Genomic DNA, 18,189 nt, shown 5'->3' with positions numbered 1-18,189 from the left:
AGCCCCTTGAGAAAACCCGGGTCTTCTCACTGCAAGGCAAGAGTGCTAACCACTACACCGTCGTGTGAGCCCTATAATGTATTATATTATATATAATATATATATAAAATATTTAGCAATAATAATCTAATCTATAATGACATTATAATGAATAGTTTGATTAGGTGAGATTGTTTTCTACACTCTTGTACATATACAGCATATTTCATACAGCATTAAGCACACACAGAGTACGAGTATGAATCAATGTTCCACAGAGTGGATGTCAACACAACTGTTAAACTCACAGAGGCGTGAGTTCCTGGAAGGAAATGAAAAACGGATACATGTAAAGATTTTGTAACGTGTCAAACCTGCAACCATCCACTGTCCTGTATGAGCTTATATTCCATGATAATAAGATATCATGTGTATGTGGACTCTTAAATTAAATAAACAACAATTCCTTTTACTACATTCATTCATCTCATGGACTCTACTGTCACTGACATACCATTGAGTACGTGTCCAGTCTCACTCAGGCTGCTGCTGCTGCTGACTGGTGACATGAGTTTCATCATCATTTGACTTCCACAGAAATCTCACACATACTAAAGCTACATTTAATGAGTGTTTGAGGACAACCCCTTCACCCCCCCCCCCCCCCCCCCCGAATAAAGTGACGAGTGATGAGCCACAGTGATCACTTCAGCTCGCTTCCTCATGCTGCAAACAGTCAGTGGTGAGTTTTTCTTATTATTATTTATCAATAGAATGATTTGTTTCCATCATATCAGACAGAGTGTAGAGGTCAGCAAAAAAAAACATTTCATCATGTCTCAAAATTGTTTTAAATGAGTTTAAAATGGATCAATTATAGATTGTTGCAGTGGCGATTCATACTTTTTAACAATTAATTCCAACTAAACTTCTGTTCATATGAGCTAATGTAAGGAAATGTGAAAAGTAACCGACTATGAACGACACAAAGTTTGACTATGGGTTACAACAATTATTCAACTCAGCAATCACTAAATGAACTATCAACTATCTTAATAATCAATGTGCAGTAAAATGTGTCCTTTAACCAACTACTGTATACTGCACGTGATTCAGCGCTTTACAGATTGGTATTTATTAACATATTATATTGTGTATTGGTAAGTATAAGTACTCAACAGCCCCTTCCCTTGGTGAGATTTTGTACAGCCCACAGCTTCAGTTTTATAATGTATCATTTATGGTCGGGGAGGGTCTTTTTTTTTCTTTCACTTCTGCGTGGCCCCACCTGATGGTGCTGCTGTGCAGGGGAGAATTATAAGCTTTTTCCAAGTTTTCCTGTGTCAAAAATGTCATTGAGCACTAGTTAATAATAAATTCAACTTTGTCCCCAATGAAACGTCCACAGTTTTCATTTGATGAACACAACTTCCTCTGCAGACACTTTCTGTCGTGCAGCTGTGTGTGAATCGTTGGATGTAAACGTTACTGTTATTTATTATCACATCTGGCCCTTGTTAAAAACAGTTTGGACACCTATGGTGTAGAACAAAGAGAACAAAGTGGATGGAGAATAAACTCTCTCTTCTTCAGCCAGGTAACTTCTGCTCAAGTTTCCCTCATTCATTTGAGCAGCGCCACCATGAGGAGACATCTCGTAGTAGCGGTGCGAGTGAAACTGGAACAGGAACAGTTATTTTAGAGCACCTTAAACACAGATATTTGCCCTGGAGAGACAGCTGTATGACCAGCTCAGGCTCAGGCTGTGGTTTGTAACAAGTTCATTAATGCAGCTGTCTCACACATCTTTATCTCTTTGAACTGAAACTCTGTGTTTTGGTGGAATATTTGCAGAGGAAGTTGATTAGTATTGATAAGACAAGACAAAGAAACCAGCACATGCAGAGTGTGAAAAAAATTTACTTTTTTTTTTTACACACATAATGCTGCTTTTTAATTACTGTAGTTTATTGTCTATTTTGCAAAAAATCTTAGGTGTCAACATACTGAAATCACAATGTACAGAAAGACTGTTGTGGTGTTATTGTGGTGTTATTAATGAACACAATCAACAACAAATGGAGAAAGTTCTTCATCTTAAAGGCAACATAGAATGCTTGTATCACACATATATGTTAGTTATGGAGGTCTACTTACATATATTAACTTGTTTTCATGGTTAAAAACCTCCTAATCGCTGCAAACGAGCCGATCAAAATATCTCCTCACTGACGCTCTTGTCAGCCGTGCTGTTTCAGACCAAAACCACACCCCCAGAACCAGGACTGTGTTGTGATTGGCCAGCCAACGAGAGCTTTCCTACTGTACTGTGATTGGCCAGGTACCTGGAAGTGACGTAATAGATAGGCCAGCTCTCAGATACACAGCTCCCCCTCTGGTACGGTGGATGCTCTGCATCTCAGCAGCTACAACGAGAGTAGTTCTTCTTCTTCTGCGGTTGAATGGACGCAACCGGATGTGCCCGGACTAGTGCCCGCACCAGGAGGCGCTACGGTGGTGAGAGGAGTGGTGAGGATATCTGATGACGACATCAAACTACGGAGGTGCCGATCCGCTTCGCAGAGCCCAGGAAAACAATACAACACTATTTTCTCAGCAGTGGCTGAACTGTTGTTCTGAAACTTTAGGGTTTCATAAACGAGGTCATGACGCAGATACACACACAAACGCAGCGTTAATTGGAGCTTCCGGTCTATGTGGGCTTTAACCATCTGTGAACTCTAAATCCAGTTCAATCTGCAGCTAAACATCTTTAGGTTTTTCTTTTAGTTTTTATTTGATATTCCATTACTCATTGATTTACATTAACACATACATACACAAAAACTGTGTTAATTGTTTAAAGGTCCAGTGTGTAAAATGTTAGTGTAGAATCACTTTGAATTGTTATTTTTCTTACCCCCAGGTGCGCTTTTATATTTATACCAGAGGGCTGCCATGTTGGACCCCCATAAATAAAATAACCCACAATAAACAAACTAAAACAAACTGTTCTGCAGCAATGGAGGTTGATCAAGCCTTGAAAGTTGGTGCTACCAATTCCTACAGGTGTTCCTACTTTACTTTATTACTTACAACCCCCTCTGTCTGCATAAAAGTAGTGTTGGAACACACTGTGGTACCATAACCTTGTGAGCATCATTTGAACAGTATTGTACTGCAGAAAGTAGTGTGTTACCATGGCAAGAAAAAGGCAATTAACAATGGAAGAGAGCTACAGCTTGCGTGATAGGCGGCTCACAGGACAACAGCTTCAAGCACAGCTTAATAGTGGTCATAGTAAGCAAGTCTCAGTTTCAACAGTGAAGAGCAGACTTGGAGTTGCAGGTTTGAACGGTCGAGTTGCAGCAAGAAAGCTATTGCTAAGACGTCAGCATAAGAAGAAGAGGTTTGCCTGGGCCATGAAACACAGCCAATGGACTGCTGAAGACTGGAAGAAGGTGTTATGGACTGATGAATCAAAGTTTGAAGTCTTCGGTTCATCACGCAGGAGTTTCGTACGCCGTTGAGTAGGCGAAAGGATGGTTCCTCAGTGTGTGACATCAACTGTCAAACATGGAGGAGGAAGCGTGATGGTCTGAGGCTGTTTCTCTGGATCCAGGGTTGTGACTTGTACAGAGTGAGAGGCATCCTGAACCAAAACGGCTACCACAGCATTCTGCAGCGCCTTGCAGTACCCTCTGTCAGGGGTTCATCCTACAGCAAGATAATGACCCAAAACATACGTCCAAGCTATGCCAGAACTACCTGAGGAAAAAAGAACAAGATGGTAAGCTTGAAAACATGGAGTGGCCAGCACAGTTTCCAGACTTAAACCCCATCGAGCTGGTTTGGGATTAACTGGACAGAAGAGTGAAAGCAAAGCAACCTACAAGTCCCACACATTTATGGGAACTTCTGCAACAGAGTTGGGAAGAACTTTCAGCAGAAGATTTGATTTCCATTGTAGAAAGAATGCCACGAGTGTGTTTAGCTGTTATATCTGCCAAAGGTGGCTACTTTGATGAGTCAAAATATAGAATACATTTTGGTTTATAAATTGATTCCATGATTTCTTTTTTGACCTCAATTGTTTATTTGTTCTATGCTTTCATTTCAGAGTACAATGAGACATTAAACTGCATCATTTTCAATAAAAATGGGGGTGTTCTAAAACCTTTGACCGGTAGTGTATATATATATATATATATATATATATATATATATATATATATATATGTATATATATATATACACATATATATAAACCTTTGTACATATACAGCATATTTCATACAGCATTAAGCACACACAGAGTACGAGTCACTGTTACACAGTTGTAACCAGTTGAAACTGTCAGGACTCCTGCAGTCAGCACTTTCTGTTCCCTGCTGACAGTAAATACCACAGATGACTCACGGCGTGGTTAGTGTGATGTTTCCTAACACCTCTCTGAGTTCAGCCTTTAAAAGTACTAAACTCCTCTGTGTTAACATTGTAGTCAAGGCTTGATATTTGAGATAAACCAGCAAACCTGGCATTGGAATGTGTTCTCTATGATCAAATAGTGATAAGATAGCACTTCACCACATGCATTCACACTTGGTATTAACATGCATTCACATGCATTCACACCTAGTGTTAACATGCATTTACACCTGGTCTTAACATGCATTCACACTTGGTATTAACATACATTTACACCTGGTGTTAACATGCATTTACACCTGGTATTCACATGTATTCACACTAGGTATTAACATGCATTCACACTTGGTATTAACATGCATTTACACCTTGTATTAACATGCATTAACATTCATTCACACCTGGTATAAACATCCATTCACACCTGGTATTAACATTCATTCACACCTGGTATAAACATCCATTCACACCTGGTATTACCATGCATTTACACCTGGTATTAACATGCATTCACACCTTGTATTAACATGCATTTACACCTTGTATTAACATGCATTCACACCTGGTATTAACATACATTCACACTTGGTAATAACATTCATTCACATCTGGTATAAACATCCATTCACAACTGGTATTACCATGCATTTACACCTGGTATTAACATGCATTTACACCTGGTATTAACATGCATTTACACCTTGTATTAACATGCATTTACACCTGGTGTTAACATGCATTTACACCTTGTATTAACATGCATTTACATTTGGTATTAACATGCATTCACACCTTGTATTAACATGCATTTACACTTGGTATTAACTTGCATGCACACCTGGTATTAACATGCATTTACACCTGGTATTAACATGCATTCACACTTGGTATTAACATGCATTCACACCTTGTATTAACATGCATTTACACCTGGTATTAACATGCATTCACACTTGGTATTAACATGCATTTACACCTTGTATTAGCATGCATTCACATGCATTCACACCTGGTATTAACATACATTCACACTTGGTATTAACATGCATTTACACCTGGTATTAACATGCATTTACACCTGGTATTAACATGCATTTACACCTTGTATTAACATGCATTTACACCTGGTGTTAACATGCATTTACACCTTGTATTAACATGCATTTACACTTGGTATTAACATGCATTCACACCTTGTATTAACATGCATTTACACCTGGTATTAACTTGCATGCACACCTGGTATTAACATGCATGTACACCTGGTATTAACATGCATTCACACTTGGTATTAACATGCATTCACACCTTGTATTAACATGCATTTACACCTGGTATTAACATGCATTCACACTTGGTATTAACATGCATTTACACCTAGTATTAACATGCATTCACATGCATTCACACCTGGTATTAACATACATTCACACTTGGTATTAACATGCATTTACACCTGGTATTAACATGCATTTACACCTGGTATTAACATGCATTCACACCTGGTATTAACATGCATTCACACTTGGTATTAACATGCATTCAGACTTGATATTAACATGCATTCACACCTGGTATTCACATGCATTCACACCTTGTATTAACATGCATTTACACATGGTATTAACATGCATTCACACCTGGTATTAACATGCATTTACACATGGTATTAACATGCATTCACACTTGGTATTAACATGCATTCACACCTTGTATTAACATGCATTCACACCTTGTATTAACATGCATTTACACCTGGTATTAACATGCATTTACACCTTGTATTAACATGCATTCACACCTGGTATTAACATGCATTTACACCTGGTATTAACATGCATTCACACTTGGTATTAACATGCATTCACACCTTGTATTAACATGCATTTACACCTGGTATTAACATGCATTCACACTTGGTATTAACATGCATTTACACCTGGTATTAACATGCATTTACACCTGGTATTCACATGCATTCACACCTTGTATTAACATGCATTCACACCTTGTATTAACATGCATTTACACCTGGTATTAACTTGCATGCACACCTGGTATTAACATGTGATTGGTGTTCACATCAAGATCCTTGAGCCATGTGTGTAAATATGCTGAGCAAAGTCAGCTATGGACTTTTCACAGGAGGCAGATTTATTCTCACTAAGATCATTTGCTCTTTCATCACCCTCCTCTTCCTCACATAGCTTTCAGACCTTTCACCGAGAGATAAGCTGACTCTTATTATTAGTATTTTATTTTTCATTTCCTACGCACTCTGGTCAATAGTCCTCCGCTCCGCTGCAATCACATACCTTGGTTTATATAATAGAATATATATCTGAAGGTCTAATTGATACAAATCTTATGGCAACACTTGAATCTGGTGTGAAAGTAACAGCAGCAGCAACAGCAGCAGCAGCAGCAACAACAGCAGCAGCAGCGGCAGAAGCAGAAGCAGCAGCAGCAGTCCCACCTGCAGTGCTTCTGCAACTGTCCTGCTCTGCTTTATGATTCTCCTTTAATTTGAAAAAACAAACAAAAAAAAAGCTGAATTGTTTTAGTTTTGAGTTTGCTACAGGCTGACTGATCTAAACCGACCAAACCAACTTAAATCAGTATACTGGCTGACATGCCGATACGTCCGTGGGCAAGACACTTCACCTCATGAAAAATGGAGTGTAAAGCATTAAGACTAGAAAGGTACTATATTAACAGAGTGTTTGAGCTCATTGATTGATTGTGATTTAGACAAGCAGACACACTGACACAGGTCTTTCTTGTCTCTGTGTCACAGCACCAGCCATGGACACAGATGAAGACTTGTACGCAGCTTTCCTGGATCTGTTCAATGACACAAACACGTCTGACCCCAGCTACGTGGTCAATGAAAACGTCAAGATCTGTTCAAAACAGGCCGTCAACCAGTTTGGTGCAAGAATCATCCCGGTCTTCTACTACGTCAACTTCCTCCTGAGTTACCTTGGTAATGGACTCGTCCTCCTCATTATCTACAAGTACGAGAAGCTGAGCACAGTGACCAATATCTTCCTGCTGAATTTGGTCCTCTCCAACCTTCTGTTTGCCGGCAGCCTCCCCTTCTGGGCAGCGTACCACCAGAGAGAATGGATTTTTGGCAAAGCTCTGTGTAAGATGGTCAGCAGCGCCTACTTCATCGGTTTCTACAGCTCCATCCTTTTCCTCACACTCCTGACCTTTGATCGGTATCTTGCGGTGGTGCACGCGATTGCTGCTGCCAAGAGCAGGAAAAGAGCGTACGCCTTCATTGCATCGGTGACCGTGTGGTGTATTAGCGTCGTGGCGAGTGTGAAGGAGCTGGTTCTTCAAAATGTGTGGGACAGTCCTTTCAACAGGCTGGTGTGTGAGGAGACGGGATACAGCGAGAGTGTGATGAACACATGGCGCCTGGTCAGCTATTACCAACAATTCCTGCTCTTCTTCCTCCTCCCTCTGTTCATGGTGATGTACTGCTACGTGAGCATCACGGTGCGGATACTGTCCACGCGGATGAAGGAGAAGTGCCGGGCTATCAAGCTCATATTTGTCATCGTCTTCACCTTCTTCGTCTGCTGGACCCCCTACAACATCGTCGTCCTCCTCCAAGCCGTACAGATCTCCAGTCCCACAGAGGACGACGATTCGTGTTCCGAGCACTTGACCTATGCCCTGTACGTGACCCGCAACATAGCCTACCTGTACTGCTGCATCAGCCCCGTGTTCTATACATTTGTGGGTAAGAAGTTCCAGAGCCACTTCAAACGGCTGATGGTGAAGAAGATCCCGTGTCTGAAGAGACACATGAGCGCGAGCAGCTACAGCACGAGGAGCACGTCACAGAGGACGCCACACTCGGCTTACGAGTACTAGACACACAGACGCTCTGGTTTCCACGACTTCAGAGGACATAACATTGACATGCATCATTTCCAGGAGACTTACTCTAATCTTGATCATAACTAGGACAAGTTTGAATTCGCCAGAATCGCCAAAAAACAGCCGTTCAACTCAAGATGGCGGCCTTCCTGTAGGACTTACGGCGAAGTCCTCATTGACTTTTTGGACCGTCCTGACATGACTAACATGTGTACCAACTTTTGTTCATGTACGTGAAACGTGACAAAAAGTCACCTGGTGAAAGCTGATTTTAATTTCCGTAAGCCCCTCCCACCTCCAATTTTCAACGCTTTTTCACCGAACGACTTACACACCTAAGTTTACACCAGGATTGATGCGGTCGCAAAAATCCATGAGTTGTGGGGTATGTTGAGGTTTTCAAAAAAAGCGATTTACTTCGAGGAATAATAATAATAATAATAATAATAATACTAAGAAGAATAACTCCTTCAGTTTCAATTATTACCAGTGAAATGTGCCTAATCTAAACCTAACCCTAACCTCACCATAACCATACAACATGTCTTCACCTTAAAATGTCATACAGTACTTTATGAGGAATAGCTTTTTGTCCCCATAATGAGGAAATGTCTCCTTAATATGACCTTGTGGACAGATTTACGTCCCCACAACATGATGGACAGCCTCAACAAAATGTGAGCCCTAACCTTCACCATAACCAGTGATCCAGTCCCCACATCTTAGGTGTATATATCTCTGTACACACAGGTGGTCTTAGTAAGTCATCTGCCTAGTTTTAACACAGACAGACAGACAGACAGACAGACACTTACGCTTGAATGAGCCACACCTGTAAACCAATCATTACTGCAGTGGACAGTCACAACAACACTTCTGTCTTTCTGTCACTTCTGTCTGTTTGTCTGCTGATAGAAGAGTCAGACTCATAACATTGTTATTATTACGGTCAGGGCTAATGTTTACCCTCAACCTTCTATTCTTCTTTTTTTTCAATTCAATTTTATTTGTATAGTGCCAAATCATAACATACATTAACATATCTCAAGGCACTGATATATATATATATATATATATATATATACAGTACTGTGCAGAAGTCTTAGGCCACCATTAGATTTGTTGTTTTAGCAATGCTATAACAACAATAGAGGATAATTATTTCTATTTCACTTTACTGGAACACATCCAGAAAATATGTATGCAGGTGTCAATTATTTACACTTACACTTGAACAATTCAATTCAATTTCAATGTCATCCGGGCCTCATTGATAAATATAGCTGTGTGTCATCTGCATAACAATGAAAATGTATGTTGTGCTTTCTAAAAATGTTCCCTAGAGGAAGCATATATAAGGTCAAAAGTAAACATATATGTATACTTATCAGGGGTCGCGTTAACCGAATATTTTCCGTCATTGACCGTTTTTTTAAAACGGTGACGGAAAAATCTGAGAGCCATCCGTCATTTTGACAGATTGCAATTCACACCCCTAAAAACTATGTTGATAAAAGAGGTGAAAAAAGAGTGATAGATGCAGATGAAGGACAAACTCAGCCCTTGGCCTCAGCAGAGCGAGGAAGCGGCAGTAAGGAGGTTAGGCGAGTTCAGTGGGAGCGGGAGTTCTCCTGGCTGAGGAGGGCGGATAGAAAAATGTTGTGCGACAAAATAAAGATTCCCATCGGAGAATCTGAGCATAATTTCTGACCTGGACACCGTACTCAATGCATCTCGCTGTCCTTGTAGTGCTGACAGCGTGTTAAAGAGCTATGGATAGGAGGCTTTGGAGCGCGTCTGTGACCGGTGCAGCTGATCCACTGGTGCAGAAGGAGCGCATGTTGCGGGATTTCCTACCACGCGCAACTACGCGCAAGCAGGCACGCGATTTAAGTCCATGTGGACCAGGAGGAAGGTGTGAGACTGTGCGTTTAGGCCACAGGTGAACTGTTCATATTCCACTGCAATATGAACAATGCAATTGAATATGTCATTATTATCATTTAAAGTGACCGGTAAAAATTGATTATGACGGGATTTTTATGACCCTGTCAGTCAAAATGACGGACAACGAAAAAGTCTAGCGCAACCTCTGATACTTCTATATATATATTTGTGATATATATATCCTGGTGTATATCTATTCTGTCCACTGCATGTGCGTGACTCTACACTGAGTAACAGCTAGCTAAACAATTGGTGTGGCGTTGAAAAGATGAAGATGACTCAGACGTAGACGTTCTTTAAACAGAGCTACATGCTACACACAAGAAAATAGAATTTTTATCATCAGCCAAAATGTATGAAATAAGCAATTAATATGCACAAATTATGAACTGTACGTAACAAAACTCACAAACAAAGCTTCTCCAGGGCTCAACGGCAGTGGATTAAACCATGGATGTATTATAAGAACTGGATAGAACTCCGCCCCCCTGGTTGCGTTCATTCCTATGGAGTTGCTCATATATGCCAAAAAAGTTTCTGACTTCCGCGTTTATTTATTTATATGTTTCTGGGCTTGTTATGGCCTTTAGGAAGGTTTTTCAAATATGAAACTCTATGAATTAAAAATATAGAATATAAAGATCTATACATGCCTATGTCCATGTCTGGAGGTGTCCTGTGAACACTTTTATAGGCGTCTCTTTTACTATTGTGGTCAATGGGAAAATTGCTTTCTGGGCCTGGGAGTATTTTTTGTTGCAGTTCACAGAAGTGGCCACCATGACAACATTGTCTTCAAGGCAGAGGGGGCGGAGCTCTATCCAGTTCTTATAATACATCCATGGATTAAACAGATTCAAAGAGGGATGCTGCTTTGGAGCACATTTCCATTCACCATAGCATCCAAGATGGCTGATCTGACCTATGACCTTGCTCACATGACTTTAACAACCAAGGGGTTTTCAAAATAAAAGAGCACCTTTCAAAATAAACTAGGAGTCACTGCTGTGTCACATCACAATATCACAATCTTCAATCCACAATTGTTTTATATTGTGTTTTATTAAATTTGGTCACATGATGAAGACTTCTACCAACTGAGCTAAAGAGATTCTGTGGTTATATACTGTTTGCAAATATAGAACTATTGAGATATATGATGGCATTTCCACTTGTTCTGTTTTATCTGCTCCATTTGTTTCATATATCTCCATTAATTTTTTAACTTTTTTTCTTCTTTCCTATGAAGCACTTTGAGTCACATTGCTTTGCAGAAAAAAATACTATGTAAATAGTCAGTTTGGTTGATTGATTGATTGATTGATTGTATATAAACAATACAAGTACAATACATCAACACAACCCGTGACTACCGATATTTGTAAGTGACGTCACAGAAAAACAAGCCCAACGTCGCTTATAGTAAGTGGACTTTGCAACTATGGTAAGGAACCACACCATGATTTTGAAAATCCCTGAGTTCCGACTATAAATGGAACATAAAATAGAGACAACATTTTAAAAAGGTCCATGTTTATGTTGCTTGATGATTTCATTGATGACTTTCAGTATATGTACATGTAATAAATAAGTGCTCCAAACTGAAATGTGCTAGCATTGCAAATAAAAAGGAAAATATGTCGTTTGTGTGTGTGTGTGTCTTTGTGGGAGTGGACCAATGATGGGATCAGTTCTCGTTTCTGTCAGAGCATCTGGACCAGGTTCCTGTTCCTCTGATGAGTCACTAGTATGGACAAACAGCACTGAAGCAGTACGTGGACAGAATCATTAAAACAGTGTGGAAGTGAGGCCTGATGAGTCAAATGAACAGCATGTGTGTGTGTTAGTGTGAATGACAGCTGTTCCACTGTGGAGGAGTTCACATAAAAGATTGTGAATTCTAAAACATCCTGCTCTTTAGTCTTTAGCATGTGTCAGTAGCTGAAGCAAAAAACATAAAATGAAATTATACAGACAGATATTATAAGCACTTATTTCATTTACTTTTGTTTATCGAGTATTAGGGCCAAACAACAAAGACAAAAATCCAATCTTGCGATTATAAAGTTGTAAGTCTATGTTTCCGTCTTCGAAAATAACTCAGTTTCTTGCACAATCTTTTCAGTCCTGATGCTAATGTGGTATTTCCTTATTTGTGCATATAATCCGCGTTTCTCATCATGTCGCATGTTGCAGCTGATCGTCTTTGCTTTTTTTATTCTCATAATATTACAATTTTCCTAATATACACACACACACACACACACATTACATGTCATTTAGCAGACGCTTTTATCCAAAGCGACTTACAAGGGAATTGAGTACAAGTTGAACTTGCGACCATGATGTCTTTTGCACACAGGGTACCGGTTTTAACCACTGAGCCACTCCACCCCATATATACACATATATACATATATATATACATACAGTTGAAACCAGAAGTTTTCAAACACTATATAAAAAGACACATATGCTTTTTTTTAATGTAACGTAATTAGAGACACACCTGTGGATGTATTTTAAGGCACACCTGAAACACACTGCTTCTTTGTGTAACATCATGGGAAAGTCAAAAGAAATCAGCCAAGATATCAGGAAGAGAATTGTGGACTTGCACAAGTCTGGTTCATCCTTGGGTGCAATTTCCAGATTGATTCAGAAGCACTTTGCTTCAGGTCATTGTCCATTTGGAAGACTCATTTGTGCCCAAGCTTCAACGTCCTGGCTGATGTCTTGAGATGTTGCTTCAGTATTCCACATAATGTTCTTTCCTCATGATGCCATCTATTTTGTGAAGTGCATCAATCCCTCCTGCAGCAAAACAACCCCACAACACCCCCGTATTTCACAGTTGGGATGGTGTTCTCAGGCTTGCAAGCTTCCCCCTTTTTCCTCACAACGTAACGATGGTCATTATGGCCAAACAGTTTGATTTTAGTTTCGTCAGACCACAGGACGTCTCCAAAAATGTAGGTTTTTGTCCCTGTGTGCATTTGCAAACTGTAATCTGTCTTTTTTATGTTTCTTTTGGAGTAATGGCTTCTTCCTGGCAGAGTGGCCTTTCAGCCCATGTCGGTACAGTAGTCGTTTCACTGTGGATAATGACACACTCTTACCAGCTTCAGCCAGCATCTTCACAATGTCTTTTGCTTGTGTTCTTGAGTTGATATGCACATTTCAGACCAAAGCACATTCATCTCTGGGACACAGAACCTGTCTACTTCCTGAGCGGTATGATGGCTGGACATTCCCATGGTGTTTATACTTGCGTATAATTGTTTGAACAGATGAACGTGGCACCTTCAGGCATCTGGAAATTGCACCCAAGGATGAACCAGACTTGTGGAAGTCCAAAATTCTCTTCCTGATATCTTGGCTGATTTCTTTTGAGTTTCCCATGATATTACACAAAGAAGCAGTGTGTTTCAGGTGTGCCTTAAAATACATCCACAGGTGTATCTCTAATTCAAGATTCAAGATTCAAGATTCAAGATTTCTTTATTGTCATACCAACACACATTAGACATGAGGTCAGAACGAAAATCAGTCTCTCCAGAACCCGGTCGGCCCAGCAATAAGAAGAATAAGAAAATAAGAAATAAGAAATAAGAAATAAGAAATAAGAAATAAGAAATAAGAACCAACAGTTTAACTTAACAAAATATAAATTAAAAGAGATCAAAACTTTAAACCTCTGGAGGTAAGGTGCTGTGCAAAAAAGAATTTGGTGCAAGGGTGTGTACGGTACTGGGGGCATGTGCAAAGTACAGTACGTCGGGGGGTGGGGGCAGCGGGGCTATGGGGGCTACAGAGAGTTCAGGAGTCTGACAGCTCCAGGGAAGAAGCTGTTCCTCAGTCTCGTAGTTCTGCTCTTGATGCTCCTTAGCCTCCTGCCTGAGGGGAGGACATTACATTACATTACATTACATTACATTACATGTCATTTAGCAGACACTTTTATCCAAAGCGACTTACAATAAGTGCATTTAAACGTTTGGGTACAAACAAGAGCTAGAAGTAAGTAAGAGCTTCAAGTAAGCCAAACTATAAGGTGCTTGTCATAAGTGTGATGTACAAGCAAGTGATTTTTTTTTTTTTTTTTTTTTTTGTCGTCTTAGTCGAGGTAGAGTCGAAAGAAATGTGTTTTTAGTCGGCGGCCTGGATGTAGGCTGGACTGGATCCGTTTGTAGTATGGAACGCAAGCACTAGAGTCTTGAAGCGGATGCGAGCAGCTACAGGAAGCCAGTGAAGGGAGCGGAGGAGCGATGTAGTGTGGGAGAACTTTGGTAAGTTGAAGACCAGTCGAGCTGCTGCATTCTGGATCAGTTGCAGAGGTCGTATGGCACACGCAGGGAGACCAGCCAGGAGGGAGTTGCAGTAGTCCAAGCGTGAGATGACAAGAGCCTGGACCAGAATCTGTGCCGCCTTCTGGGTTAGAAGAGGCCGTATCTTTCTGATGTTGTGCAACATGTATCTGCAAGATCGAGCTGTTGCAGCAATGTTGGCAGTGAGGGAGAGATGGTCATCAAGTGTCACACCCAGGCTCCTGCGGTATGAGAAGGAGCTACCACAGAGTTGTCGAGGGTGATGGTCAGGTCTGTGGAGGGAGAGCCCTTTCCTGGGAGAAAAAGAATCATAGGTGTCTTTTTATTTAGTGTACGTAAACTTCTGGTTTCAACTGTACATATATACATATATATATATATATGTACATACATATATATGTATATATATATATATATGCATACACACACACATATATACACACACACACATATATAGTTAAATTACATATTAAAATGTTCCTGTTTCGGTGCAGAGATGTGCTTTCTTTCAAACATGCTTCATCAATAACCTTAACTTAAAACAGACTCGACAGCACCACCTAGAGGAGCGGAGGAGAATTAGTTGCTTTGATTACTTTATGTCCATCCATTCACGCTCTCCTCCACATGAGGGTCGTGGGGGGTGCTGTGTCAATGTCAGCTGACATTTAAAAATGGGCGGGGTCACACCCTGGACTATTACTAAGTTATTACTTAATTTTTTTTTTTTTTTTTTTTGATACTTTATTAGGGGACATATTATGCAAAATCAACTTTTTAACCATTTTAATACTTATATTTGAGACTCTGGAGGCCCTACCAGTCGCCAAAGTGTGGAAAAAGAATACTCAGTCCTTTTTTCGTGGTCCCCCTTAGTGTAAGTATAGGCGATAAAACACGTGATGTTGAATTCCCTGCGCTTATGATGGCAACATGTGCATTTCACCGCGAATGTTACCACCCACCAGTAAGTTTACTTGGAGAGCTCCACCTTAGCTCCACCTTGTCCCTATAAAATGCCAGAGTGCAGGCGAGGGAGGAAGAGCGGTATTATGTCAACGCGGAGGGACAAGTGTGCTGTTGGTGGCTGCACAGTGGAGCACAGTGTTTTACACAAACTTCCAGCCTCAGAGGATTTTATATATGAAGCTAATGTGCCGGATAAATCAGCAAACGTGTGTGTGTGTGTTCGCACCACTTCACATCAGACTGCAGCCTGTGTTTGTACCAACGTACAAACACACACATTTTTAAGAAAAGGTCAAATAGAGGTCATAACTGACCATTCTGACACGTCCTAATTAAAAATATTTGTTCAGTACGTCCTCCATGACCGGAGCACAGACTCAGTCTGGTACAGTCACATACAGCGGCAGTTTATGCAGCTCGCCGCTGGCGATCAGTGGTGCTGCCCCTAAGTGTTTTTAATGTCGCAGTTGGATGTGGAGTGGCTCAGTGGTTAAGACCGGACCCTGTGTGCGAATATTGGAAATATTTTTGATTATTTTTATTTGCACTAGAAAAAAAAACAAAAAACTGAAAGGTTTCAAAACCTTTTAAAAAAAAAACATTCATTCATCCCACAGTTACACGAGAACCTTCCTTTCAGATCAGTGGAGAAACACATGAAAACAGTAATGCTGCCGTTCCATCATTTGCTGCCTCCTTGCGCTAAAATTAATTAGATGAATAAATATCACATTACAGTTTTTACATTTATACAGTTTTATATAAACATAAGTTGCACAACAAGACATGTTTGTGATTACAGATATATTTGCTGTAAAATTAAGTTTGTAAATCATTCACTCACACACTCACTATAATGTACTTTAGTCTGTTTTGGACTCAATTTCTAAATGTTTCCACAGATTAAAGTAAAATGAACTAAAAAAAAAACAACCAACAAATCACATAAATACAAATGTACACATGCAAATATGGGACACTGCAGTAAAACACCATGGACTAATTCACAGTCCTCAGGAAATATTTTTAATAGTTTGATGGAAGACGTTAAGTTTGAGGTGGAGGACTTTAGCATAACATGTGTTCAGTGTTGGATCTGAAGATGCATTCAGGACACACTGTGTATTGTATTTTATGGAGGACTGAAAGTGCCAAAATTTAATAACTAAATAAATACATCAATAAATAATTAAATGTGTCATTAAATAATTAAAATACAAATTCATTTTATGTAAAAAACAATTATTTCACTATTTCATTCATTAATTATTTAATGGTGCGTTAGGGACAAATGACACCAGCGTTGTATAATCGCTGTATAACAATTATTGTATGGTTTACGTAGCCTGAGAAAAAGCCCTTTGTAATAATAATAATAATCATAATAATAATAATATAGTCGCAGTCCTCCACAATCACGACACGTCGTGTTTCTACAGGAGCCTGATGCAGAAGTTTAATCTGTTGTTTTAGCATTTTAGAGGATGGGGATTATGTTTGAGTTGCTGAAGAAAGACGTTAGAAATAAACCCAGAAGTCCGGGTCTAACTGCAGACCACGCCCCCCCGGGAATGACACACCTCTCCCAAGGCAAGACACACCTCCTTCACACTGATTGGAGATGAGGGAACTCGAGAGCTCCTCGAAAACGTTACTTGTACAGACTGACGGAGGAAACGCGCTTGGAAAAGTAAGAATGGAAAAAGAACACATTTTGATATTGAACACTGTACGATGAGTCATTATTTGTAAACATTGAAGAGTTATTCCAATCGCTGTAATGATAGCGATTGGAATAACCTTTACTTATACAGGTAATCCTGTTGAGACAGGGGGTCTGGTTTTCAACAGATCTGTCATTCATACTAAGAAATGTAGAAGATAAACTCCACGCTCAGCAGCCGGTCAGGAGCTGTGCTTTGAAACCAGAGTCCGGCTTCGAGACCCACCTGTGACAGACAGCACTGACCTCAAAGGTTATTTGACTCCAGATGTTGGTTACATTTGCATTTAGAAATGATAATAGTGACAATGAAAATTAAGTTTTTATAAAACAGTGCATTTGTATGTAAATGTTACTGTTTAAAAACACCCCCGAAATCTTCATTATCAAATCTGGCCCTCGTTAAAAAGTTTGGACACTGACCGATCTGCATGAGACCGGGGTACTAAATATAGTACCTGGTACCAGGTTACTATGCTAGTGGAAATGCTACTTAAACTGTGCCGTGCCGAGCTGAGCCGGTGGAAATACACCATTACAGTCCATGCTGTCTGTAGAACTTTCTAGCAGGCAAAGCTATTTGTCTTTCATTCTATTTATCTGTTCATTGTTGTAACTGGTATCAAAGCACCGTTGCCTTTAAAGTGCCTTTAAAGTGCATCGTCAAAGCCATGTTTTGTTATGTATTGCTTTCGTATGTGCCTTTGTAAATCCATCTATCATCAGAACCTGTACGACTTGTCGGTTTTATAACCTGACTGACTCTCTAACTGACTGTGGTTAGTAGCTAACAAACTGTCTAACTGCTAACTGACTGCTGCTTAACCGTGTATGTGGAATAAACCTTCAGAAAGACAGTCGAGTTGTGCCCGCCGTACTTGTTCTGGTTACCCTTTCCAGAAGGGAGTATTGAGCTGGAAA

General features: G+C 40.0%; 1 protein-coding gene across 2 annotated transcripts; it reads left to right on the top strand.

Moving 5' to 3' along the window:
- The first annotated feature begins 686 nt into the window (after positions 1 to 686).
- On the top strand, positions 687 to 11,890 carry ccr12a (chemokine (C-C motif) receptor 12a). 2 transcript variants are annotated; one of them, XM_058650110.1, is made up of 2 exons: positions 687 to 721; positions 7,205 to 11,890. In XM_058650110.1, exons 1-2 carry the CDS (start codon positions 703 to 705, stop codon positions 8,293 to 8,295), a joined length of 1,110 nt encoding a protein of 369 aa, XP_058506093.1. In that variant the 5' UTR covers positions 687 to 702; the 3' UTR covers positions 8,296 to 11,890. The 2 variants fall into 2 exon arrangements, with proteins under 2 accessions (XP_058506093.1, XP_058506101.1); XM_058650118.1 differs by lacking the exon at positions 687 to 721 and adding an exon at positions 6,835 to 7,110.
- Positions 11,891 to 18,189: the final 6,299 nt, after the last annotated feature.

The sequence above is a fragment of the Solea solea genome, chromosome 1 (genome assembly GCF_958295425.1).
Source record: "Solea solea chromosome 1, fSolSol10.1, whole genome shotgun sequence".
Taxonomy (NCBI): domain Eukaryota; kingdom Metazoa; phylum Chordata; class Actinopteri; order Pleuronectiformes; family Soleidae; genus Solea; species Solea solea.
This window is presented reverse-complemented; position numbering and strand designations above follow the sequence as displayed.